Source organism: Lepidochelys kempii, chromosome 1 (genome assembly GCF_965140285.1).
Source record: "Lepidochelys kempii isolate rLepKem1 chromosome 1, rLepKem1.hap1, whole genome shotgun sequence".
Taxonomy (NCBI): Eukaryota; Metazoa; Chordata; order Testudines; family Cheloniidae; genus Lepidochelys; species Lepidochelys kempii.
The window spans coordinates 23027864-23054623 of NC_136380.1; the positions used below are offsets into that span (position 1 = coordinate 23027864).

General features: G+C 40.9%; 1 protein-coding gene and 1 long non-coding RNA gene across 19 annotated transcripts in view; both read right to left on the minus strand.

The window, feature by feature from the left end:
- PICALM (phosphatidylinositol binding clathrin assembly protein) overlaps positions 1 to 26760 on the minus strand; it is a 119333-nt gene that overhangs the window by 4201 nt on the left and 88372 nt on the right. For 7 of the 18 annotated variants that reach the window (XM_073336331.2, XM_073336431.1, XM_073336408.1 and 4 more), the window contains 8 exons: positions 25603 to 25710; positions 23881 to 24012; positions 23757 to 23787; positions 22186 to 22285; positions 19868 to 19891; positions 17294 to 17353; positions 15274 to 15378; positions 4499 to 4601 (listed from right to left, as the gene is read on the minus strand). In XM_073336331.2, coding sequence (XP_073192432.1) covers positions 4509 to 4601; positions 15274 to 15378; positions 17294 to 17353; positions 19868 to 19891; positions 22186 to 22285; positions 23757 to 23787; positions 23881 to 24012; positions 25603 to 25710 — 653 coding nt within the window. In that variant the 3' untranslated portion in view covers positions 4499 to 4508. Of the gene's footprint in view, positions 1 to 4498; positions 4602 to 15273; positions 15379 to 17293; positions 17354 to 19867; positions 19892 to 22185; positions 22286 to 22408; positions 22557 to 23756; positions 23788 to 23880; positions 24013 to 25602; positions 25711 to 26760 lie in introns of those variants that run through there. The other 11 variants (XM_073336420.2, XM_073336372.2, XM_073336452.1 and 8 more) reach the window with 7 other exon arrangements.
- Positions 11569 to 15267, minus strand: LOC140908734 (uncharacterized). The gene is made up of 2 exons (XR_012157981.1): positions 14117 to 15267; positions 11569 to 12541 (listed from the first exon to the last, which is right to left on the minus strand). It is a non-coding gene; the product is annotated as an uncharacterized LOC140908734 (long non-coding RNA).

Genomic DNA, 26760 nt, shown 5'->3' on the forward strand with positions numbered 1-26760 from the left:
TGAGGACTAGGTGTCCCCCTGTGATGGAATTCCAACTCCTCCCCTCCAACAATATTGGGCACATTTGGTATTGTTATGGGGTGCAAAAAGATCCCTCACCAGGATTCCTCATTGGTCAAAGATGTCCATGATTACAGAGTCATGCAACTCCCATTTGTGGTTGGTTGCAAAGTTTCCGCTGGGAGCATCGGCAATCACATTCTGGGTGCCCGATAGGTAGGCTGCTGTCAAAAGAATATGGTGTGTGATGCACCATACCCAAAGGTGTATAGCTTCCACACACAGGGCTCGGATCTTGTTCCCCCTTGTTTGTTTATGTAGAAGACTGTGGTGGTGGTGGTCCTGACATGACAAGAATATGTTGGTTTCAGATGGTTGGCAGGAACACCTGGCAAGCTTTGCATACTGCCTGGAGTTCCAATAGGTTCATATGCATCCTGAACTTTCATGCTATCCAGGTGCCTTGTGTTGTGCAATCGCGGATGTGGGTGCCCCAGCCTGTGAGGGATGCGTCATATGATTGTCATGGTGGGCAAGGATGGGAGGAAGCTCATCCCTGATCAGACTTGTAGTGGGTTCATCCACCACCAGAGTGAGGAGAAATCTTGTGATGGCATGTGGAGCAGTGTGCATGTGGATTGATGCATGGGGGAGCAGACCCTTCGCAGCCACGGCTGAAGGCAGTGCAGGTGCGGACAAGCAAAGGATGTGACGTATGTACAGGCTGCCATGCGTGGAGGATACCAAAGTGATTAATTCTGTCCTTGTCTGGAATCTTTCCCTTGGTAGATAAGCTTAGGCAGAGGTCGCATTTTATGAGAGCTCTTATGAACTCCGGGGATTGCATAGGGTTTAAAGTTGATTTTTTGTCGTTGACACTGGCCCCCAGGGAGGAGTAGAAGCAGTTGGGATGTCGACTCCTGGGCTGCTTCTTTGTACAGTGCTGCTACCAGCCAGTCATCTAGAGAGGGGAAAACAAGGATCCCTTGATGTCCGAGATGAGCTGCCATTGCCAAGAAAACTTTTGTGAATACTCATGGGGCAGTGGAAAGTCCCAACAGTAGGACCCTGTATTGAAGATGCCAAGTCCCCACCTTGAACCTCAGGAACCTTCTGAGGGTTGGGTGTATATCGATATGGAAGTAGGCATCTTGCATATCTATCAATAAGATGCAACCATCATTCCCTCCTTAGAAAAAGGCAAGTGTGACCATACAAAATCTTAGTTTGGAAATCGAACGCTTGAGGCAGAGATCAAATATTGGTCTTCACCCTCCAGTCTTTTTGGGGATTAGGAACTAGTTTGAGTAGAATCCTGTTCTTTGAAAGGAGTAGGGGATTAGCTCCACAGCTCTCCTCTGCGATAGGGAGTCTACCTCTAGTTGAAGGAGGTCATTCTGTGTGTTTCATGCACGCAGATCAAGGAGGGCAGTGAGATAGAGGTGTTGCTGTAAATTCTATGACAGTCGCTCTGGATAATATCTAGGATCCATTTGTCCACTGTTATGGTTTTCCATGCTGGCAGGAAAAGTTTGAGGTGCCCCCCGAAGAGAATACATGAAATGGGCATTGGTGTATGGAGTGGCTGACAGCTAAGGACACTCAAATACTGTTTATGTGATGTTTGGGTGTACTGCACTGATGGCTGGATGGTCGATGTAGGCTGAAAGGGCTGTGGACCTGAGGGTGCTTTTGAGGAAGCTTATAGGTACACTGGTGGTATAGCTGTGGAGCCCCGTAATTATATGATTGGTGCGGGTGGTGGAATTTCCTCTTGGGTGCTTTTGTGTAGATGCCCAGAGATCTTAGAGTGGCTCTAGAGTCCTTTAGGGAGTGTAGGGACTTGTCTGTCTTCTGACTGAAGAGGTGCGATAGTCAAATGGGAGGTCTTCTGTAGTGTTTTGCACCTCCCTGGGGAAGCCAGAGGAGTGTAATCAGGATTCCCTCCTCATGATGATCCCTGTTGCCAAGACATAGGAGGCCGTGTCTGTGGAGTCCACTGTTGAAGCATAGATCTGGTGAGTAACTTGCCTTCCTCCAACACTGCCTAGAATTGATTGCGATCCTGTGATGGTAGTTTCTCTGCAAACTGTGCCAATCGCCCATAGTTCATGAAATCATATTTGGCCATCAAGGCTAAGTAGTTTGAAATATGAAACTGGAGTCGGCCAAGAAGACTTTTCTGCCCATAAGGTCCATTCTCTTACCCGCTGTATTGGATGGGGTGGAGTGGGGGGTGGTGTTTGAAATGTTCTGAGGCTGCCTGGATAACAAATGAGTTTGGTGGAGGATGAGAAAACAGGAACTCTGACCCTTTGGTGGGGACACAGTATCTCTTGTCAGCCCCCTCTGGGATGGGTGGACACATGGCCAAGGTGTGTCATACTTTGTGCACTGGTTGGAGGATAGCGTTGATTGGCAAGGGCACTCCCGCCGGTACCGAACTGTGCAAGATGTCAAGCTGGTGGTGTTGACAGGCTTGTACTTCATCTAAGGGAATCTGTAGAGTGTTAGCTATTTTCTGCAGCAATTCTTGGAACTGGCGATAATCATCTGGAGGGGAGAAGGGGAACGAAGAGGCAGATGCATCCTGGGAAGATGAGGGATGCCTCTTCAGATCCACCAATACTGTTAGAGTCGGGCTAATCAGTGTATCATCCAGAGCTATGTTGGAGCGCCTACTTGATAAGGATTGTGGTGGTGAAGTGGGGGAGTACTCCCTGACCGAGTGGGACTGTTCGGAGGGTGAATATTGTGGCCATGAGCACCAGTACGGCCAACCTGGTTGACCCTACTGTTGTGTAGCCTGAGACAATGCCAAAAACTCTGCGGGTAACGCATTGCCATTGGAAGTTTCCGCTAGTCACGCTTCTGGAATGGGAGTGGTGGACTGTGTTGGACATCCGTATCATCCGAATCAGGAGTCAGACACCTCACCAAATGGTGGTGCAATCAGGACTGTCAGAATGGGAGTCAGCAGGAGCATAACAGGTGAAGGGACCCTTCGACTTCGTGACTTGATTGGTGGTCGTGAACATGGAAGTCCCTTCAGTGCGAATAACTCGTGGGGACCCAGAGTGCCTCTGAGTCTCCATGGGGTCAATGCATCCATTCCGCTGGAGGAATCAGTATTGGGAGCAAGTGCCTGGAGATGGATGGTTTGCAGGACAGTGGCAGAGTTGCCGGGTCTATGATCGGTACTTATGGATCCAGTGATCAGGGCGGCCATTTCTTGTTCTTGTGAGACATGGATCCTTCATGGCCAGAACTCATGGATGGTGCTGAATCCTTCTTAGATTTGGAGGAAGACTTACTGCCATGCTTATGTGCTTGCTTCCTTTGTTCACATCTAGGCCCCGGCATGAGGTCCCTAGCACTGGTACTACAGAGCCTGATGGGGGTTCTGTGGCAGAGGAGGCACTCTTCGTCCCCTGGCCAGGATCTGTCGTCAATCCTATGGCAGACTCCATAAGGTGTTTCCTGAGATGGAGAGTCCAGTTTTCCCCAAGTACAAGCAGGAAAGGAGAGGCAGATACTGCACCTCAACACGATGTGGGCTTCCTCCAAGCAGTACGAACAGTGCTGATGCTCGTTGCTGATGGAAAATGAGCAAGGGCAGGAAGCACAGGTTTTGAATGCTGGCATCTTCGGCATAATCCCATACCCAGGCTCGAGTACTGGAGGTGGGGGGAGGGAAAAGTTTGACAGGAAACATTGCTGAAGCTGCATCCCAAGTCCTAAATCTGGTACAAAAGGAAGAATTGAACAGAAAACAAAAAGTAAATGCACAACAACTAAGAAATCTAAACTACTAAGAGTACCAAGGATAGTTTTGAAAAGTGCATCACAAAGACAACAGGAGCAGAAGCTCTGACTTGGACCATGCGGCGGTGAGAGGGAACTGGAAATGTTGGTGACACACCGTATCCTTTACGGTCTCAGGCAAGACCACGAGTTGGCAGAGGGCACATGTGTGGATCGCCGAACAGTACTACTTTCAGAAGTTCTGACACTGAGTGCATGGCACGTGCATATAACCCCTCAGTGGAATACAATAGGGACTATCACTTGAAGAAGAAACCATGTTATTCACGATTTCCAGTCATATACTATAAAACTCCTTCAACAATAATGTGGGTCTAACATATATAATTAACTGGCTCTGTAAGCTCCAAGAAAAAAAAGTTCTGCAAGATTAGGGAGCTCCTGGCAAGCGTCAAATGTGATGTGTTTTGTAACTGATTCTTCCTGGTTTTGCCCTTATAGTACATGCAGTGAAAATAGGTCATGTCGAACAAAGCACCTACCAGGAGTACATCAATCAGTTGGGTACTTCCACAATGCCCCCAGTGCGACACTAATTTGTTTAGTGTATTAATGAATACCACTACAGAACTATATCTGTTTCCAAAAAAATATAAAAAGGAAACAGAACTGTCTCTTTAAATGATCTTTCACTTTATAAAAACCACCATCTCCCCAGAATAGTGAGCAATACCTAAGTTGTTTTACAAGAAATCCTGGAGAGAGAGCTCTGCAAAGGGATCCTTTCCTGAGGCTCTGTGAGGACTCTGACTGGAAGGACTGGATGCTGCAGACAGCTGGTAGAGAAGACGACAGAGAGAGGGAAAGAAAGAAAAAAGGTCTCAGCATGACAGAATATGAAAGGTGAAAATGTAATGAAAGGGGGAGGGATCTAAAAAAGGCATTCTAGACAGAAATGGATTATTAAAACCAAACATTTGGTTGCATGGGAAGCTGAAGACCTGTTCGATGGTATGTGTAACGTGGAAACAAGCTAGGTGTTACCCTACACTTGGTAAAGGGAACATTTCTGGGTGGAGGGTCAACCAAGTTCACAATACTTCACACTTACATAGAGATTTTCTCCTTCAAAGCACTTTACAAACATTAGGCCTACTTACACCCACCCCTGAGAGAGAGGCTAGTATTCTTCCCATTGTAGAGCTAGGGAAACCAAGGCAAAGAGATTACAAGGCTTGCTCATTGTCACAATAGCAATGTCAGCAGCAGGGTTAGAATTCAGGAATTCCCTATGGCCAGGCACAGCCACCACAGGGAAAGCAGTGACATCTAGTTTTACAATCTGCACATTGACCAACTGTATTTGTGGCTGTGAACAAAATACTAGCAGCCTATATTTCATTAGAGCTCTCTCCCTGTTCTAAACTCCAGTGCAAGTTGAACAGAATAGGGTTTAGTAATAGACCATAGTATTAACATTTCTATGTAGCCAAGGCCTAAATGGTAAATTGTACTATTTGACTACATTGGTTTATAAATCAGAATCAGTGCAGACCTCTTGCACAGTGGACACTTATTTGGTTTCAAGTGTGTTTTATAAAATGTCGATTAAGTTTATACCTTACAGATAAACTAAGGGTATGTCTACACTACAAAATTAGGTTGATTTTATAGAAGTCGATTTTTCAGAAGCGATTTTATACAGTCAATTGCGTGCATCCCCACTAAGCACAGTAAGTTGGCAGAGCACATCCACAGTACCGTGGCTAGCATCTACTTCTGGAGCGGTGCACTATGGGTAGCTATCCCACAGTTCTCAGTCTCCGTCGCCCATTGGAATTCTGGGTTGAGCTCCCAATGCCTGATGGGGCAAAAACATTGTCACAGGTAGTTTTGGGTACATGTCATCAGTCGCCCCTCCCTCTGTGAAAGCAACAGCAGACAATCGTTTCACAGCTTTTTTCCTGGGTTAACTGCGCAGACGCCACAGCACTGCAAGCGGGAGCTCGCTCAGCTCACCATCACCACTACTGTTGCGGGCAAGTCTACTATGGGGGCTGCTGTGATCCAAGTAGCCAATGCAATCATTGACGTTCTGTTATCAAGGGTAGTGACTCTGGCAAACATGTGGGCCTTTTTAGATTTTAGGTGCATCATATTCCTGTCCTTTGTCACTGGTGAAGAAATCTTGCAGCCACACATTCCACATGTAACAGCTCCAGGGCTCTTGCTCTTTTGCCTTGGCCACACAGCACCAGCTCCTGGGTGCCTTTGTATCAATGGTGAACAGCTCCACCGCTTCCGCTGCAACTCTACAGCAGACGGTGCAGTAGGACTGCTAGCCGTCCTCATCAACGGTGTTTTGCTCGCTCCACCGCTTCCGCTGCAACTCTGCTATCCTGATCTCCTGCGAGCTGGAGGCTTCTGCCTCAGGCTGCTCTCCCAGCCAGCAGCACCGCGCAGTCGCACCTACCCCAACCTACCCCTTGCTCCCATTGCTCATGAAGCCTGGACAGTAGTAAGGAGCAGTTCAACTATAGGCTGAGCAAGTGCAGAATGGTGGTAGAATGAGCATTTGGACGTTTAAAAGTTCGCTGGCGCTGTTCCTCATTTTTGCTGCTTGCTGTGTGCTCCATAATATCTGTGAGAGTAAGGGGGAGACGTTTATGGCGGGGTGAGAAGTTGAGGCAAATCGTCTGGCATCCGATTCTGAGCAGCCAGACACTGATTAGAAGAGCACAGCAGGACGCGCTGCGCATCAGAGAGACTTTGAAAACCAGTTTCAGGCTACGGTGTGACAGTTGTGTTTTTCTCCTTGATGCAAACCTACCCCCTCTGTTGATTTTAATTCCCTGTAAGCCAACCACCCTCCCCCCTTCGAAATAAAGTAACTATTGTTTTGAAACCATGCATTCTTTCTTTATTAATTAAAAAAAATTGAGATAAGGGACAAGCTAGCCGCGGGTGGTTTTGGTACATGTTGTCAGTAACCATTCCCTCCCTCCCTCCGTGAAAGCAACGGCAGACAATCATTTCTTGCCCTTTTTCCTGGATTGCCCGTGCATATGCCATAGCACTGCAACTGGGAGCCCGCTTCGATCACTGCTACAGTTGTGAGCATTGTAAACACCTTGCATTTGCCCTTGGAGATTTTGGCATATATATATATAGGCATTACGTCTTTTGGAATGGAGTTTTGATAGCACGGATTCATCTGCCCATACAGCAATCAGATCCAGGTCCTCCCGTTTGGTCCATGCTGGAGCTCTTCTGCGATTCTGGGACTGCATGGTCACCTGTGCTGCTGAGGTCACCATGCTGGCCAAACAGGAAATGAAATTTAAAAGCTCCTGGGGCTTTTCCTGTGTACCTGGCTAGTGCATCCGAGTTGAAAGTGCTGTCCAGAGCGGTCACAAGGGAGCACTCTGGGATAGCTCCCAGTGGCCAATACCGTCAAATTGCATCCACACTACCCCAAATTTGACCCAGCGATGTTGATTTTAGCGCTAATCCCCTCATCGGGGAGGAGTACAAAAATCGATTTTAAGAGCCCTTTAAGTCGACTAAAATGGCTTAGTCGTGTGGACAGGTGCAGGGTTAAATCAACCTAACATTGCTAAATTTGACCTAAACTCGTAGTGTAGACCAGGGCTTAGTCAATAGCGGCTCTCTCAAATTGAACCAAGTGTCCACTACTAAAGAGGATTGCACTGATTTAACTAAATCAGTATCTAAGCCAATTTAATTAAATCTGCATCTTTTTTCTGCATAGACAAGACCAGACAACGTTTTTAGTAATTTAAAGGTACTTTTTAAAATGCTGGCTCTAAACGCTTATGATGAAGTATTCCCCTGTAGAAGCAGGAATTCTAGAACATTTCTTTTTACTGGAAAGGGCTAAGGACCTACAAGTTCTAGTAGCAGTAGTAACTAAAATCTCTTTTCTGGATTCCCAGACATTGACATTGTCGAGCAGTTAAATCCTTATTAGTTTTCAAGTATAGCTTATATTTATCACAAACCCTCCTCTTCGCCAATGGTGTATGTTCTCTCCTTATATTTACCCCACAGTAATGTGCACTTTTGCTGATATAAAGTGCTTGGGTCATTTACAACACAGGAAGATGGGAAATGCCACACTAGATCAGACCAGTGGTCCACCTACCCCAGTATCCTGTCTCCGGTAGTGGTCAGTATCAACTGTTGCAGGGTAAGGTACAAAATATCATGGAACAAGGCAGTTATGGAATAACTTGCCCACAAACAGAGTTGTTTCCTGAACCCCACTATTAGAAGTTGGATTATGTCTCTTCCAAAACTCCTGGGCTTCTTAAAAAATTTTACTATTAGAATTCTGGATATTCTTGTTAACATACTGAAGTCTACTCCTTCTTTGAATCCTGCTAAAGTCTTGACAGTGATCTTATGGCAATGAGTTCCACAGGTCAGCTGTACATTGCCGGAATGCATTTTGCTTTTATGGTTTTAAATATGTCACCTTTCAGTTTCATTGAATGTTCCCTTGTGCTTATGAGAAAGGGTAAACAGTAGTGCCTATCTCTCTTCTCTATATGCTCCAGTATTTTCTTTAATTATCATGCCCCCTCTTCATCTCTAAACAATCTTTTTTTCACTCCATTACTATGTTTTACTAGTGTTTCCATGTCTAATTCTTATTGCCCATCTCTGTATGCTCCCCACCCCACCCTCCATTACTGCAATATCCTTTTTGCAAAGCACTGACCAGAACTGAACGTAGTAATAAGTCCAGCTAAGGGAATACCATTGACTTACACAATGATGTAATATTTTCCACATCATTTCTCATCCCACTGTTTAATGTATCCGGATACCGTTGGCTTTTTTGACCATTGCTGCACATAAAGAGGTCTTCACTAAGCTGTCCACAATGATACCCAAATCTTTTCCCCAAGTTTCAAAGCTAATTTAGAAAACAGTTAGGCATATGTAGTTCACACTATTTCTATGTGAATAACTTTGCATTTGTCAACATTGAGTTTCATTTGCCATTGTTTTGTCCATTTGCTTAGCTTTGTTAGGCCCCTCTGATGTTACTCAGTTTTCTTCAGTCTTTACTTAATTAAATTGTGTCATCTGCAAGTCTTGCCACCATACCGTTCACACTCTTTTCATTGTGAAATGTACTACACAATATACTCCAGTCTTAACACAGAACCTTGAGGCATCCTGCTGTTTAACTTTTACCATGATGAAAATTGATGATTCTTATCCTCTGCCTGTCATAGAGGCAAAGTACTGACATCACATAAGTTTCCTGGTACCTTTCCTCCTCCAAAAGCGTTGAACTTAAATTGTGTTACTATTAATGGCACAGCTACAGCAACCTCTTGAACAGCTATGTGTAACCCAGTCCTAAATTGGGACTAGCATCTCCTCCTTGTGCTTCTCAACTGTTTCAAAATGGCAAATCGGTATTTGAAGTAAAAAAAGTTCACACACTCACCCCGGCGGTTACTATAAAATTGAGTTAAAAGAATATCAATATAACAAGCCTATCTAATATCTGTGTGCTTGAGAGCTTGACAGAATACTTGGCCTTGAAAAGTAAAGGTGTGCAGGGAGTGGGGGATTTTTCTTTAAATATTTTCAGTGCTTGAAGGTCATGATTTGAGAAACACTGGTTTAAAGGGCAAAGAAATGAACTCTAAACCTTGCCCAGTTTAATTAGTTTCTATGCAAATCACTGAAGACCCCAAATATTACGTTTTACTAGACCTAGTTAGATGGTCAATATATATTGGCTGCACTGACCTCCAGGGCATTAGTATGCATCATGTCTAATTTCTAGGATTTTTACTGGCAACAACTTTGATGGAGGTGGCCAGAGACTGGAGACAAGTGAAGAGCAGTTGGTACTTGGAATTTAAAAAAGCACTCGACTATAAAAAAACCCAGCCTAGTTGGAGATAGTGCAATGCCATTGCACTATCTGATTGGTTTACTACCTTACTGTAGCTGAAGCAGATCTTTCATATTTCTACTAAGACACAGATGGACCTATCTGCTTCCCTTTTTATAGCTATATATTGGGTATGTTGGGGTCATCCAAGTTACTGCAAATGAACTATCTTGACTCCTGGCAAATACACAGTAGTTTGATACTAAGGACACACAAACACAGTAAGGCTCTTGTTTTTGTTTTTTTTTTGTGTTGCAGAAGGTTTTCTGAGCAGTGTGGTGGCACATTACATGGAAGATCATAATGCTGATTTCACAATGTTTTGTACTGAAATGACAGTTTATACTGTCATATACACTACTTATTTAAAGAGAAATGCACAGATTTTTAAGAAGTCAGACTTGGCTTGTACCTTTTTACTACCGTAAAAGGCAATCTGAAAGGTTTAAATAAAAACATAAAACCATCTTTCCCTTTTTATTCTTCTGCTTTTCTTATAGGCAACAGGAATATCTAGTCTGGTCTTCCTGGGTTTTGCTAGAATACTGTGTAGTGAATCTTCTCACCCCTTAATTCAAGAGAAGAGGGAGTTCAATCTTTAACCAAGATATCCTGGCTCCAATGTATTCATTAGTCAATGAAGTTTAATAGGTATAAAACCAACAAATAAAACAGTCTAAGTAAAAATTACTTTCTTGCTCAATTACTCAGCTTCCATTGTTTTGACTGATGTCAGACTTTCATCACTTCTCCAGTCACCAGAATCTTTCAGAGAATATAAATTATAATTTTCTAAAATAAACTGGGGAAAAAAGTATTTTGGGGAGAATAGGCCCCATCCCCCCTATGGAAGGCACTTTTAAGAGCAAATAATTCTAAACCCTAACATTTTGCTTGTTTGCTATTTCATCTAATGGTAAGATCAGTACTATTATCTAATTAAAAACTGAAATATTTTTGTTAATGGGCCAATAATTAAATAGGCATATTGCCCAAACAATTCATTGAGTGGCCTTATGGTGACTACTTCGAAGCGCTTTTCCAAGTACTTTACAGAAGGTAAAAGCCAAAATAGATATTTGGATTAGTGTGCTTTAAGGGAAAAGGAAGAGAGAAAAGGTTGTGAAAAATGAACATACAAATGGACAGGTAAAGCAGGGAGCAAAGTGTTCAAGGTATTTGTCTAAGACGTCTTGTGACCAAAGGCAGTAGGTATCACCTTCATGTCACTGACTTTGGTCTACTATGAATCAACCAACAGCTTATTTTGCAACAAAATAAACTGCTAACAAGCAACAAACCTCACTTCAGAGCAATCAAATTGTACAGCTCAGCTAACAAGACCACTGCCAACATCTCACCAAAAAAGAATCTAATGAAAACTAAGCCCAAATATAGAAATGATCATTGGAACTCTCAATATACAATCTTTCTAGTGTAACAGACTATTATAGTCCAACTCAGGAATTATTTAAATATCTACAGCCAACACTGTCCCTATTTAGCATAGTGAAGAGGCTCCCACAACAAGCCTTTGTTTTCCTTCTAAGATTTTATTGATCTCAGACTTATTTTAAAACTTAGCAACTGCAAAGAGATGTGATTGGGCCAGTGTCAAACTCTCCTTGGTTGCAAAGTAAATGCCTAACAAAAGGATGTGTTGCCAGTAAAATCAGTAGTTTCTGAAGGAACTGCAACTCCCAATGTTTTGTCTATATGACTCCAACACACACAAAAATGTAAATAATTTTCATGCCAAACCTGTGCCTCTTCACACATTAAGTATTCTCAAACTAGGCTGAGGTCAATCTTTCTGCACCTGTTTTATCATCCTACCTGCTGAAGTTTTTGAAAAAAAAAAAGTAATTAAAAGGGTAATGGGGTCAGTTAGACCCTTCAGTGTTAGTCACTGGGGAAAAGAAAGTACTTCACTTCCAAGGTCTTTGGGGATCTCTTGGACCCCAAATGTACAAAATGTAAGTAAAATATGATAGGCAAACCAGTGCCTTTTCTTTCAGCATTCTCAAACCATGAGGAAAACAACTGTTAGCACTGGTTTTGGCTGCATACCTGTTGTAGTTTTAGCATAGCAAAAAAAGTCACTCAAAAGGTTATTGGGGTCAGTTATACCTAGGGTGACCAGACAGCAAATGTGAAAAATTGGGACGGGGGTGGGGGGTAATAGGAGCCTATATAAGAAAAAAGCCCCAAAAGTCGGGACTGTCCCTATAAAATCGGAACAGCTGGTCACCCTAATTAGACCCCAAATTAATTACGCAGGTATTCCAGTATCAGATTGTTTTTATTTTGAGGCAGCAGTTATGACATGGGTATGACTCAGCATTGTTTTTACCATAGTTTCAGTGATTTTTGTTTTTCAAAAAATGCACTGACAGGGTCTTGGGGATCTGCAATAACCCAGATAACATTTGCCTCACGTATTATCACAAGAGTCTCCAGAAGAGACTATCCAACTGATGTTCTGGAAAGCCTATGCTTGCTAAGATGAGTTTTCTGGGGAAGCCAAAATTGTCAATACATTTTTTGGCAAACCCACATTTGGCATATGCTGTTGCTGGGGCAAAGATTTGCTGTTGCATTGTACATGTACATTGCATGTCTGAATGCACATATAGTTTGGATTTTGCTGAATCACATGTGGCATAACAAATCTTTGAGTAAGACCCAAGTGTTTCTCAGGGACCTGGGTACAGAAATGGTGAAGTCCCTGGTGCAGGAGAGGATCATTGCAGCCTTGCCTCAGGGCTCTAGGGAAGAAGTGTCTAGTGTGCTGGTCACCAACCCAGAGACTGAAAAACGAGGAAGTTGTTACATCTGTTCCAGAGAATGAGATAGAAAAACACATCAAAAATGCAATACGTCAAAAACGTCCTGGGGTCAGTTAAACCCAACATAAATGCTGTATAGTGTGCTTCTGAACCTAAGTTAGTTTTAAATGCATCCATATGTCTTTTCCCCCAATTCTGACATACTGTGGGTCTCCAAGACCCCAATACAGAAATAGATGGGTGATCTGTAGTCCAATATAAGGGTTAAAGGAAACCTACACATCACCAGATAAAGAACACTGCCCACTTGCAACTGCATTCTCTCATTTCCCCCGCTTTATGGCAGCCAGCTGGGTCTTAATCCAGCCCCAAGACCTGCAATGTCAATGGGAATGGGTGGGTTGCACTTTTAACAATTCACAATAAATTTAAACATGTTTACTCTAGAACTGAATTCATTCAAGTGACAGAATAAATGTGCAAGTAGTAAAGTTTGCTTCTGTTTTGAAAAGAATAGTCAATTTGAAATTTAGTGAAGTAGAAAATGAAGTCCACATATCTTTGAGGCCCCCTGATAGCCACATTTTCCTATTTTAAAAAACATCTCTTTCCATCCTTAATGCTGCAAGGAAGATCCATACAAAACTGAGGATGCTGACTGACTAGATGGGAGAACAGTAATAGTGATTACACACAGAGAGGGCTGTTATATGCCCAAAAGAAACAATGAAAGGGAAAACATCATTTCTTCAGATTGAAAACCCCATTTCTATCTGACCCAGTGTCCCTCCCAGATCATGATGTCTTCTTTTACCCCGAAGCCCCCACTTCAAAGAGGTGAGGCTGAATGTGGACATGGCTACTCTGATCAGCCTGGGATGCGGGGCAAAGCACTGCAATATGATGTGAGGCCCTTCTCCTGGATGAGCACCGCTGCCGCGTCCCTAAACGCAAGGAGCAAGGGAACCACGTAGAGTCACTGCATCAGCAGTATTAACAGTGGCAGACAGACATATAATAGCTTTAATTTAAAAAAATGGATACTTCGTGTATACGCACGTTTTATTTACACACACATGTATTTCTCTGTATGTGGCAATACATACTACCCCATGTTATATAATACAGTACATCTATATTTAAGTGGCCCATCGTGATCAATGGTAAAAAGGCAAAGCTCTCTGCCGAAAAAGGAGTATGCTATAGCCCCCCCACCCTCCGATCACTACTACTTTCAGATAAAAAGAAAAAAGCTAACTTTGTTAACAACAACAAAAACTAATTTAATTGGAATGTAAAAATTGAGAGCTTCAGTATTTAATCCCACCAGCCTGTGAAGATCAGATATCCCTAAAGTTATATGTCCTCTAATATTATGGAGGTGGACATGATTTCCCCAAAGCAACTGCTGTTGTTTTAAAGTCCTCTCAAAGGTTGGAACAAGAGCACAGGAAATTTTTTTCCTTTTAGAGCCTCTCATTCAAAATTCTATCTTTATTTGAATAAGAGGATGAGATTTCTTACAAGATGGAAAAGTGCTCTGGACTGAACTAAAGAAGTGGCATAGATCAGGAGAAAAAAGGGTACGAACCCAACTCCAATACTTATTGCCTGTACTCACTTTTCAAAGCAAGACTTCCATCAGACAAGCTAATATGAACACTGAAGGGGATAATACACTTGCTTCCTTTTCACTGAGATGTCTACAATGGAGTACAGAAGCAGGCAGTGTGTGACAGAGTAATCAGAGGCTGTCCCTGTTTGGTACAATCCATTACTAAAAATTGAACATAAAAGTTTTTTTTTTTTTTTTAAACTGCCAACACAAATTAAGTATCCTTTATATACGTACATACAATATAACCTGAATTTATCCCCCATGTGTGATAGGGGACACACAAAAACTTGGAAAGATACGATGTTTGTCAGAACTGGGGATCCATCCAGGCTTTAAAAATCTGCACATTAGTTCTCTGAGCCCAAGACTGGTTTAGAGGTGCTGGCCAGCTTTAAACTCTGCAGTTAACACAGGCGGGTACATTCAGCACACTCAGAAAAGGGGGTCAGTATAATCTCTGGGAGGCATGGGGAGAGTGTGCTTCCTAGAGTTTGGAAAGTCAGGACTACACTGTGTCACAAGATGCTGAAATCTTTCACAGATTCGCACAGCCCACATTGGGTGCCCAAATTTGACCTCTGGAATTACCTGCAATTTTGACACACACTGCTATAATAAACGGGCTTATGCTATACCAGCCTTGGGTTATTTTACTTGTGAAAAGTATGAGTTTAAGAGTACAAGAGGTAGCACTGGAGTGCAATTCAGGAGTCTAGCATGAAACAAGTTTGCATAATGATATGCTTCCAGGAGAAGCTGCAATGAATAATATGAGGGTGAGATACAGTGGAACACAAGCTTAGTGATTGAAGGGGATGCACAAATGTAAGATTAAAAATAGTTCCTATCACCATTCATCTAAAGAAAAGGGAAGACAGACATCACCACCTCCTCAAGGGAACTGACCCTTGAGAATGCCATCCTTTTACTTTACTTTTGCTGAACAGGAATTTGTTGACACCAAGTTTGAATAAGCAGCTAAGACCCAATCCCTTTTCTATATAGCACAATGGAAATGGACTCCATATGCCACCACATTAAAGGACAAAACCATCGTTACAACAAACAGCGAGGGTGTAAATAACACAAAACTATGTGTGTCCTGGCTATCAACCAATTTCCCGCATCAGTAAATATAAATATTTTGGATTTTTACTCACTTGTGCTCCTGAAACGGGGCCAAAAGGATTTGGTGGTCTCATGATAGGTTGGCTGTATATTAAGGTTGGTTGTGTCATGACTGGTACACCTCCCACCTGTGTTGGCTAAAAAAATCCAGAACAGCATAGAATTACAAAACACAATTAAACACATAAAAGGGCGGGGGGAGGAAAGGAGCAGGAGGAGATGTGTGAAGAATGACTCTTAGCAACTGGAAAGAACTTCTGAAACTGGACTATTAACTGAGGGTCCCTAAAAATGAACATTGCAGACCTTTACTTTAGAGAACATGTTTGTGCTGGAGTATAGATGCTGAAGCTGTTTCTATGTAATCTTTCCCCAAAACGTTTGGGCCATCGAAGCAGCTGTTTATAATATATGAAGAACTTGTGCTAGCACCATAAACATGTTGACCACAAACACTGAAGCTTTGACAGAGTTCTCCCCTCTCCATTAAGTTGGAGGTACTAGAAAGAAGTCACCTTCACAACATGGGTATTTAAGATGCCATTGTTGTGGCTGTTTTGCACTTTCAAGAACTGATGAAATATGTACATAAAATAAAGATGAGTTAATTCCCAATTTGTCTGACTGAAGTCTAGGTTTACATTACAGTTCAGCCACTGTTTAGTGGAAAAACCTGGTACTATTAACCTCAAAATGCACTGAAGTTCTATCCTAGGTAATTTGTTTACAACAACAATTACCCACATTTAATGCATGTTTTAACAGGGTCATCATTCTTGGAAAAGGACCCCCAGCTGTGGCAATCCTGAACAAATCTGGACTGTTTTCAGAACACAATAGGAAACCTCCTGTTGCACATAGTCAATCATTCAATTACACAACATCACGCTGAGGTGATGGAAGCTTTAAACAAGTAATAACAGCTGAATAAAATAGTGGAGAGTAGGCTCCTATGCAGGATTTTCTGTGCAATCCTTTCTTGTGTTTGGTACTTAGCTACTGTGGTAATGGGTGCCTTTTGGTGGGGTTCAGAGGGAATTAAATTCAGAAGGAATGGTTAATTATCTAAGCAAACTTTAAACCTGAATTAACAAATGGTATTTTTATAAATAAAATCATTGATTAAGTAGTACAAAAAATAGTGAGAAAGATTTTTCTATTATTTAGGTGAAGAATTATTTTTAGATGTTTTCCCCGCCATTCAGGAGCAGGCCCAGGTGTATGTAACTCTTTCCTTATTAAGTAATGGAGTACTCGTTCCTCTTAAAATCTACACAGAATTGTCCCATTCATATCTGGATTAACTGGACAGTTAGAAGTCTCCACCTCTTACTGTTATTTCAAGGAAGTACTTACTGTGATAGCAATGCTCCTAGCATGGTGCAAAAAGGGAATCATCCAAGTTAAGGGTCGGTAATAAATTTACTGTGATGTTTTCACCATTAGATTTTCTTGTAACATTAATTATATGGCAAATCAGTCTTACACAGTGTGTGAAGAGTGAGATTTCTATAGATTTGTGTTGCTACTCTAGAGGTGAAGTTCTAGAGACAAAGATCTGACCAACATACAACTACGTGAGTTTTCTTTCTTCACGATGTTGAGTCTCCTGAAATAGAGCTCTAAGTATTTCCTTAATAGTTATCCAATAAAACTTTTCTGCCTCAATAAGGACATTAAAAAGGGGAGACACGAAAGGGGAGTTCTGGAAAGATGAAAACCTGAGGGAGAATTTAGTAAGTAAGGCAAGATGAACAAGTAACTTGACGACTACTTCATTCAATACACACTAAATGTATGGAATAAGTCATCCAGGGGCTAGGTGAAGAAGAAACGGGTAGAGATGAGTTTAAGAGCCATAGTTAATTTTCCTGCAGAAAAATGATTTAGTGAAGAACCAACAAGAGGAATTGATATTAAACTTACTTAAAACGTTTAGGCCAAGTGACATATTGCTCCTAGAATGCTTTATGTTTGCAGTTAACTCATAATAAAAGTAACAAGTAAACCATGTTTATGTAAATAAATTAAGTAACAGGAAATTTCACTAACCATTCCATATCCCATCATTCCTGTTGGTGTTGTAGCAGGATAGGCCATTACAGGTGGTGCCTAACACAGAAAAGAGAGAAAACTGAACTGCATGGAAGACTGACTGAGTTGCATATATGATAAATTGCCTTTAAGTGTCAAACAGAGCACTGAGTAGACAGCATATTACTAATATAGCAAAAAAGATCAACTGACACCTATTAGCATTTGTAGGTATGTGTTAAAGTTTATCTGATTTCAGATCAATAGCAACACTTATGCTCAAGGTTTCTAGAAAGACTTGACATATGTATAACAGACAAGACCATATCGGGTTTTGGTTCACAGTAATCTGAAGTTCCACCTAGAGTTATCTGAGTCTTCTGTCCAAAGAATGTATAGAGATCTAAATATGTATGTTTTGTACTTAATAGGAAATTTGAGGAAATATTTACATATAATATACACAAATAAAATAAAAATGATTATACGATAAAAGTGAATACTGCCTGAATCCTATGAAGTATAAAACTTACTACTTATTTTACTGAAGTAATTCTGCCCAGGTAGTTCTAAAAATGGAACCAAATATAAAGGCCAAGTTACTGCTGTTATAGTAAAAACATCAGAAGCTCTTTCTTGTCAAACCAGACTACATACACACTAAAGATTTTTTTTGGGGGGAAGGGTGTCTCCATTACTTCAGCACTGATACAGCTGCACCAGTCCTAGCAATGGTGGGAGCTCTAGTGCAGGCTGGCTTTCAGTGTTTTACCAGCTTGCTGTCTAACCTCATTCACAGTAGGTCTAGCTGACATGGTAACACAGTTCAGTGCTGGTCACTGGTAGAGCTGCACCTGTGCTGAAGCAATGATAAGAGACTGCCCCACAGTATTTACAAGTAGGTACAGAACATTGAGCTGCTACTCTAAAATGAGTTTCTTTTAAATTGTTAGGAATACCCTAGTTATTACAAGGAATTAAAACGTGGTAAAATCACTACTAATGCCATTCAGCATATATAAATTAACATCACTATATGACAGCTATCGTGAAGTGGAAGAATGAGACTGGCATCCCTGCTCTAGGCTTTATCTCTGTCAACAGTAAACTGATAATATATCCCCTATTGTTTAAAAAATGCAATGCATATATAAAGATCCTCTGATACCTCTTAGAAAGCAGTAGGAGGCAAAAGATATATTCTGTTTAAAAGCAATTCTGCACACTCGTATATTCCTTCCTTTGTCCTTCCACTTTCCCATGCTCCTGACCCTATTTATTAGGGCAGACTTTTGCATGGAGACAAGAACTTTGTCTAAGAACATTATCTAGTTGAGTACTTATAAAGTACCAATGGACTGTGATATCTAGGGATCTTTATCTGCTCCACCTCCTGTTAATCCCTCACTTACAATTAATAATGCTCTGCTTGTGACATCCCAGTTCTTCACTGTGGAAATTATAATTCATGACACTACAGAAGACTGAACCAAACAAACTCCAAGATCATGCTTTCATGCATGCCTTTTGTGTTACAAAGATTTTATTTGAGAAGAGACTCAAGGAAAGTGGTGGAATAAGTGTTACTTGTGACATTCAGAACTACACTGGAGAAAGAAGATATGTTATAGGGAACAACATTCCACAGGCAGGTAATTTCACTCTCACAACCCAACTCCAAAAGTGTGATATAAGGAGGACTATTTCTGAATAGAACATTAATTTTTTGAGGTATCAGCTGCTCTTTAATACGCACTAGCCAATGGTAATTAGCATTCTAGCAGCTATTAGCACAAGTTTCACTGTTTAAAGAATTAGCTAGATTGTACAGTAACTATCTAAATATTATTCAGTTCAAAAAGCTTTGAACATTCTTTAAATCATTCACATCATATATATGTGTACACATACATATACACACAAATGCTGGCTAAATGTATGTACGTATGTTTTTTTTAGAGTGCTCCAGTACAGTCTGTACATTCTCCACTGTTAAAATTATCCCATAATGAAAACTGAATACAGGGAAAGACCAATATTGTTGAAATACAAAAAGATTATCTGTGAGTAAGACTGCATTCCTCCACGAAAACAATGCACAAGATATGGCTTGCCCTTTATAAACTTAATCATGAGCTGGGATTTTCTCTTAGTTTATTTGAACATAAATGACATATTGGTCTCTCCCTACTTGAGAACAAGATAGTCAATAAAAGTGAACAACGTGCCAATTATAACAGAAGCCTGTGAGATTTCATGCAATTATTCAAACACACACAACTTATCTTCATTCAAACTTTACCAGATGCATTGAAGGCAGCACAGACACAGACCCAGCTATCTGGCAGCAAATGGCACAGTTTTAAGCAAGGAAAGAAAATCTCAGTATTTCCCATGCCATCATTCGAGTCAAGAGCCTGCAGAACACCCATGAGATTTGTATATGCTAAGAAAAGCTCAAATCTTCTGCACACCAAAGATCTTAATATGAGGAATGTGTAATAGCAGGAAGGTTATGAGACTCTGCTACAGCAGGGGTTAATACAGCATGCCAATTGAGTGCAAAAAGGCTGTTGGTTTTTTTTCACTTACGTAGTGTGGAAAATGCATGCCATTCTGTATTTCCCAGGGAGAACAATTACATAATGCAATAATACTGGATTAGAAACAAGTACTTACACAACAGAATATACACAGATAGCATTTTAGTTCACAAGTACACTTAATGTCTGCCCTAAAATAACAATTCTTGTAATTCAAGTCATTGAATAAATCTGTTAAGTGACACTGTCAAGGTTGATGGGTTTCATACCTGTTTGTACAATCCATTTATTTTTATGTGCACTTATTTTCAAAGCACATTCTTCCTTGTTTTCAAAAGTTTATCAAGCAGCACCGCAGCACTTAGAATCAACGCTACAATAAACAGACTAATGGACAAAGTGGAGAAGAATTTGAACAACCCAATTTCCAATTTAATCCTTCTAAGTTTTTTCAAACAATTTAATAGTGAGTAAAAGGTTTTGTATAAAGCAAGATGCCGTGACAGCATCTTTAAATATTAATGAAAGAACTGGTTAGAAATGGAACGATATGTTCCAAGATGCATAAAAAGATACCATATATTTTGCTTGACAACAATTAAGTATTTTCAAGCACATGAGAAATATCCAACTGCTAGCAAGTCATTCAAGTAGTAGGTGAGTACTAGGGAAACTGTAATATCCACAACCACTTTCACCTGCATACAAGATCTGAGTTGGCAGCTGCCACCCAAAATGAGAGCAGGGAGATGACCTGAAAAGAGATATTGTTTCTCTTTCCAAATCTGTAACAAATCATGTGTTTCATTGTTAAATCACAAAATCGTTTAATACAGTTTGATATACTACCTCAAAACACTTGTTTTGTTATGTTTACTATGCTTGTATACTATTCTCCAGTTTGTGGTAAAAGGAAGAATAGGATTTACACAGGTAGGTCTCAACCAGCATTACTGGGAGCTACTCAAGTATATCCTTGTCTCCCTCTCTCAATACATACATTAATGGATGGGAGAACAAATCACTTCAATAAAAAAAAAAACCCATGTGATCCACAATACATGCTATCTGTAATGGAGTTGTAAACTAGAGAAAAATCAGACTGGTCACTGAAGATATTAAGTGGAGACGTATTAAAAGCAAGCACAAACTTCAGGGTGTGACTGTACTAGCTGTACAGATTTCTAAGGCACCTATCCCTGTAACATCACTTCCCACACCCTTGGGTAGCAGACAATGCACTACTTCCTGCCTCAAGTCACAGAGCAGGCTGAGTGTTGTGAAAATACAACCATGGTTCTTAACCTGGGGCTCCACAGACTATGTCTCAGGGGTCCACAAAAGGTAGCAGTTACCACAGAACAGTGGTTTTCAACCTTGTGGTCCACAGACTTGTCTAAAATTTTCAGTGGGGTCCACGCCACCATCTGAAAAGGTTTAAAACCACTGACATACAAGTTTACCACACAGTATTGTATTTCAAGAACAAGTATATTTCCACACTTCCAAACAGCAGTCAGAATGAAGAGTAGGCCTAACCATCACCACTATTTCCAAAAGGTCAAATTACTCTACTCAAATAATTACAAAGGGTTTGAAGTTCTACAACCTAAGTTTCTGCTCCAGCAATACTTTTAGTTTACAGTATAAATTCACACTCGCATTACAGAATAAGTCATACGTAAGTCTGCGAGTCTGCCATGGAGGTCACGGACTCTGCGACTTTCCAGGACCTCCATGACTTCTGCAGCTGGCAGGTATGGACTGACCCCAGGGCTGCCGGAGCAGCTCAGGTGGTCCTGGGCCACCCCTGCAGCAGCAGTGGCCCGGGGCTCCAGGGCCTGTCCCAGTACCAGCACCCCACCTTGCCCCCCATACCAGCGGGTACCCTGGAGCCCTCCCTCCAGAGCAGCGGGTGCCCCAGCGTCCCCCTCCCCCCATACAGCAGGCGACACCCCCCCCCTCCAGAGCAGCAGCTGCAACCCTGGAGCCCCCCAGTACACCCAAGATTTCGTCAGGAGTATATAGTACAAGTGATGGATAGGTCATGGGGCCGTGAATTTTTTTTTTTTTTTATTGCCTGTGACCTGTCCATGACTTTTACTAAAATTACCCATGATTAAATCTTAGCCTTAGTCAGATGCAATGACACAGTATATCTGACAAAAGGTAAATAATCTAAATGAAGTTGACCATCCAGTTACTGTTACTACAGCAATATACATTCTCAAACTGAACATTTATTATTCAAATAATCTTCATAACCTATTCACTGTAATGACTCATCACCTCCACACCTTTATATTACATGTTTGTCTATATTTTAAGTTACATAGATTGACTACTTCAGAATCTTCATTGACTTACAATTGTTGGAGCATTCCATGCAGTTGTGGGTGCAACCTTGGGCTGCCAGTTGGAACCACCAGTTAATTTCTTTTCGCCTGGCTGAGTCCAATTTACATCACTTCAAATACATTTTTAAAGAAATGTTAGAAAACAGATTTTCTTTGAACCATCCTCAGATATAGTACATTAGTCCAATAAGCTCGCATGTTTCCACAAAGTGAAAATGTACATTAATACTGACCCCATAAGAGCTTAGTCACCAAATCAAGTTGCACAGTCACAATAAATTGTGGATCAATTGGAGAGTCCAGCGAAGGGCAACAAAAATGTTTAGGGGTCTGGAACACATGACTTATGAGGAGAGGCTGAGGGAACTGGGATTGTTTAGTCTGCGGAAGAGAAGAATGAGGGGGGATTTGATAGCTGCTTTCAACTACCTGAGAGGTGGTTCCAGAGAGGATGGTTCTAGACTATTCTCAGTGGTAGAAGAGGACAGGACAAGGAGTAATGGTCTCAAGTTGCAGTGGGGGAGGTTTAGGTTGGATATTAGGAAAAACTTTTTCACTAGGAGGGTGGTGAAATACTGGAATGCGTTACCTAGGGAGGTGGTGGAATCTCCTTCCTTAGAAGTTTTCAAGGTCAGGCTTGACAAAGCCCTGGCTGGGATGATTTAATTGGGGATTGGTCCTGCTTTGAGCAGGGGGTTGGACTAGATGACCTCCTGAGGTCCCTTCCAACCCTGATATTCTATGATAAACCTGGTCTGGACTAGGGAAAACGTAGCTCATTTTCAGCTAACATAAGCTAGCTAAGATTGACCTCAACTCAACTACTTTTCTTAGCCTAGATGCGGTGTAATACTATTAGCTCGATTTTTGCAGGTCAAATTATAACTTGGGCAGGAGCAAATGTGTACAAATTCCTGGATGGTTTCAAGGCTAGAACTGGACTGACGGGATTCTTTTCTTTGCAGTGGTGATGGAGTTGCTGAGGCTAATTGTGCTTGATGTTAAATACAACATCAAAGCTGATCACAATTATTCTGGATCAGGAGTTCCCTTTCCTCCTACTGGCCCATCACACCCCAGATTTCTTAAACTTCCTGGGATACTACACAAAGCTAATTTTATTTCAGGTGTTTGGAAAAGGGATGTGTTGAGGTCCGTTAAGGGGCTGCTAGTTATTGTAGGCATGCATTGTAATAAAAAACCTCACATACTGAATGACCAATCAACTACGTATTTTGTGAAGTTTATTCAGTTATTATTATTTATTATTCTAAATAAGAGCAACAGGCAGCAGGGTCCAGAGCAATTAACACAGTAACAGTAACAGGATTTAGCCCTGAACTCTAATCCAAGCTTCGTTGCTGCTGCCCTGCTCCCACACCACAGGTAGCTGTGGGTCAAGTCACTTCATCTACGTTTCAGTCTCCTCCCCTGTAAAATGTAGATAATACTGAATTCCTCAGAGATGCTTTCAAGATTGATATGCACAAAGTGGTTATGAACATGAAGTGCTAAGTACTATCAAGAATAAGCCGTTAAAAATTCAATACATTTTCCAAGTTTGATTAAAAACACACTTACTTTTTAGTAGTTCCATTTCCAATGCCCAAATCTGCCACAGAATGGGAAAAACATTACTGAAATAGCCTGTTCATTTTATAGAATTACACAAAAACTTATCTTCAGATTTTCAACAAATACTTACTGCCTACAAGGTTGGCTAAGGATGAATCCAGATCATCCGATACTAACTTGTTAGGTGGCAGCTTGGCAACCAGAAGATTCTGGTTTTGAGAGGTCACTGTTGGTTTTAGGAGTCCCCCTAATTCATCAAAGCCTTAAAATGATAAAACACATAAAACAGACCTTAAACTTGAGGCTTCCACTGAAGATCAGATTACACATTTACACCAAGGGGGGGAGGGTGTAAGGAGTCCAACAAAACATTGGTTAAAAATATGGAAGACTGAATCAAATGTTGCACAAAACTACAGTATATAAAGGGAATAAAGCCATTATACCTCAACTGCAAACAGGGATATTAATGGCACAAAGAATAGCTGCTTTGAGACTGATCCTTCAAACCCTGTATGTGAGAAACTCCCATTGACTGCAATGCAAATGCCAAGTATGGAAGGTTTTCAGGATAGCATCTATACTTTTAAAGGTCAAAACTCCTAACTATTCCTGTTGCAGAAAAAAAAATTTTTTAAAAAAGGCACAAGAATGTTCACCCAAATGTGCATAAAATCCATCAAGCGGAAAAGATTTAACTACTGAGTGCTCAAAAGAATTAAAGGTACTCAGTATAAATCCAATTTCTCTGTTAAGTGTGTACCAACTAGCTTTGGCAATTTGCTTTCTTAATCTTAAAATGATCATGCCCTAAAAAGAAGATTAAGGTCCAACTTATTTAAACACAAATAAAAAAAATCAGAAATTAAACAGATTTTGAAAGTTTAGGTTAATTGTTAACCTTAGGTTAATTAATAAGAGGGAAGGTGCTCATGGATCAGAACCCATTAAAAGATAGGAAACAAAGGGTAGGAATAAACAGTCAGTTTTCACAGTAGAGAGAGGTAAATAGCAAGGATCCCCAAGGATCTGTAATTGGACAAGTGCTGTTCAACATATTCATAAATGAACTGGAAAAACGAGTAAACAGTGAGGAGGCAAAGATTGCAGTCAATACAAAATTACTCAAGATAGTTAAGTCCAAAGCAGATTGCAAAAGGATCTCACAAAACTGGGTGATTGGGCAGCAAAATGGCAGGTGAAATTCAATGAAGACAGAATTTAACTTTGTATTTCATGTCATATTCAATTAAATTATATAGTCTTTTGATCAGCTGGTAATGAAGGCCAGTTCTGCAAATATTTATGCATGTGCTGAATTTTGTGCTTAATCCTACTGAAGTTAGTAAAAATAACCTGTGTGAAGTTACCTACATGCGTAAGTGTTTGCAGGATCAGGGTCTAAATAAAAGGAGTGATTCTAAATATTATAGAGCAATCCCTACAGAAATATTCAGTAGAAAGGAGAAGCCCTTTAATTAACAAAGTACAAAAAAAGACACAAATGAAGTGAAAGATGCTGCTATTGCAAGTTTAACTGCACTTTGCTTTCACCAGTTGGAGTCTCTTCATAGCACTCTGCATTTGTTCACACCAGGAACAAACGTCCCTAGCCTCTGTTTGCCAGAAGCTGGGAACGGATGACAGGGGATGGATCACTTGATGACTACCTGTTTTGTTAACTCCCTCTGGGGCACCTGGCATTGGCCATTGTCGGAAGACAGGATACTGGACTAAATGGACCTTGGGTCTGACCCAGTATGGCCATTCTTATGAGATCTACCTTCCACAGATGCCAAACGATTAAAGCACATTTGTTGCCCACATTAATATTAATGAAAGCCTCTCTTACCACCAGAATCTATGACGACATTAGAAGATTTGTTTCCAAACACAGACTCAAAGTCAACATTAAGGCCAGCTACGGGCTGTGGTTGAGCAACAGGAGAAGGAGTGAACCCTGAACAAAACATAAAGAGTACAAATGGATTATATAGCAATTGTTCCACAACTCCACTTTCTGTGTGAAAAAGGATATACTAAACCATGTGTATAGATTTGAGTATTATCCAACATCTGCAATGTTTGAATAAGGGAGTGTATGAAAAAAACCTCTTAAGGCTTAGATCACTCCCTGAAGTAGAAATGCACACAGTATCTGGGTAGTGGTTTGCTACAAGTAGTGTTTTCCAAATCCATTTTCCTTCCCTTAAAAGGGGCAGTGTTTTTATCCCCAACAGATTCCCAGGAGGCAAGGTCAGCAATATACAGGCACCGAATCCCAAGACACTCACTCTTTGTTTTGGTGAGACTTCAGGCATGTCTCCATGAGAGGCACTACTCTGCACTTATGCACTGACATAATGTAGAAATGCTTTCCTACATCAATGGAAGGGGCTTTTCTGTCTATGTAGGTAATCCACCTCCACAAACAGCGGTACGTAGGTGGATAGAAGAATTCTTCTGTCAACCTAGCTACATTTACACTTAACAGCATGGTTTTATTGCAGAAAAATCACATTCCTAGGGCAGATGTCTCACCAATGTACAAACAAAGACAATCTACTATGAGACAACTGGTAATAGAAGTTACTTGCGCATTGTTACTACCAATATTTTTATAATGTCTGTTATTTTATACAATTCTATGTGGAATGCAGTAGTAGTATGTCTAGTAGTTAAGGCAGGGGGACTGGGAGTCAGACAGAAATTCTAATTTCAGTTCTTTCACTAACTGTGGCCTTGCCAAAAGCTATTCCACCTCATTTTCTGTGCATCTGTAGAACAGACATGCAGTCACTATCTCATATGTTGCAAGAATTATTTAATGTTTGTACACCACCACTGTGGAAGCTTAATATACTATTAAGTACTAGGTAATAAGTGGAAGTTTATGACCCAGTTCACTATATTAAATACAGGAACATAAAACCAAAATTCATACTCAGTTTTATTTAAGTGTATATTGCAACCATTGCCATTTTACTTTGGCAGATAAATTAGTAAGATA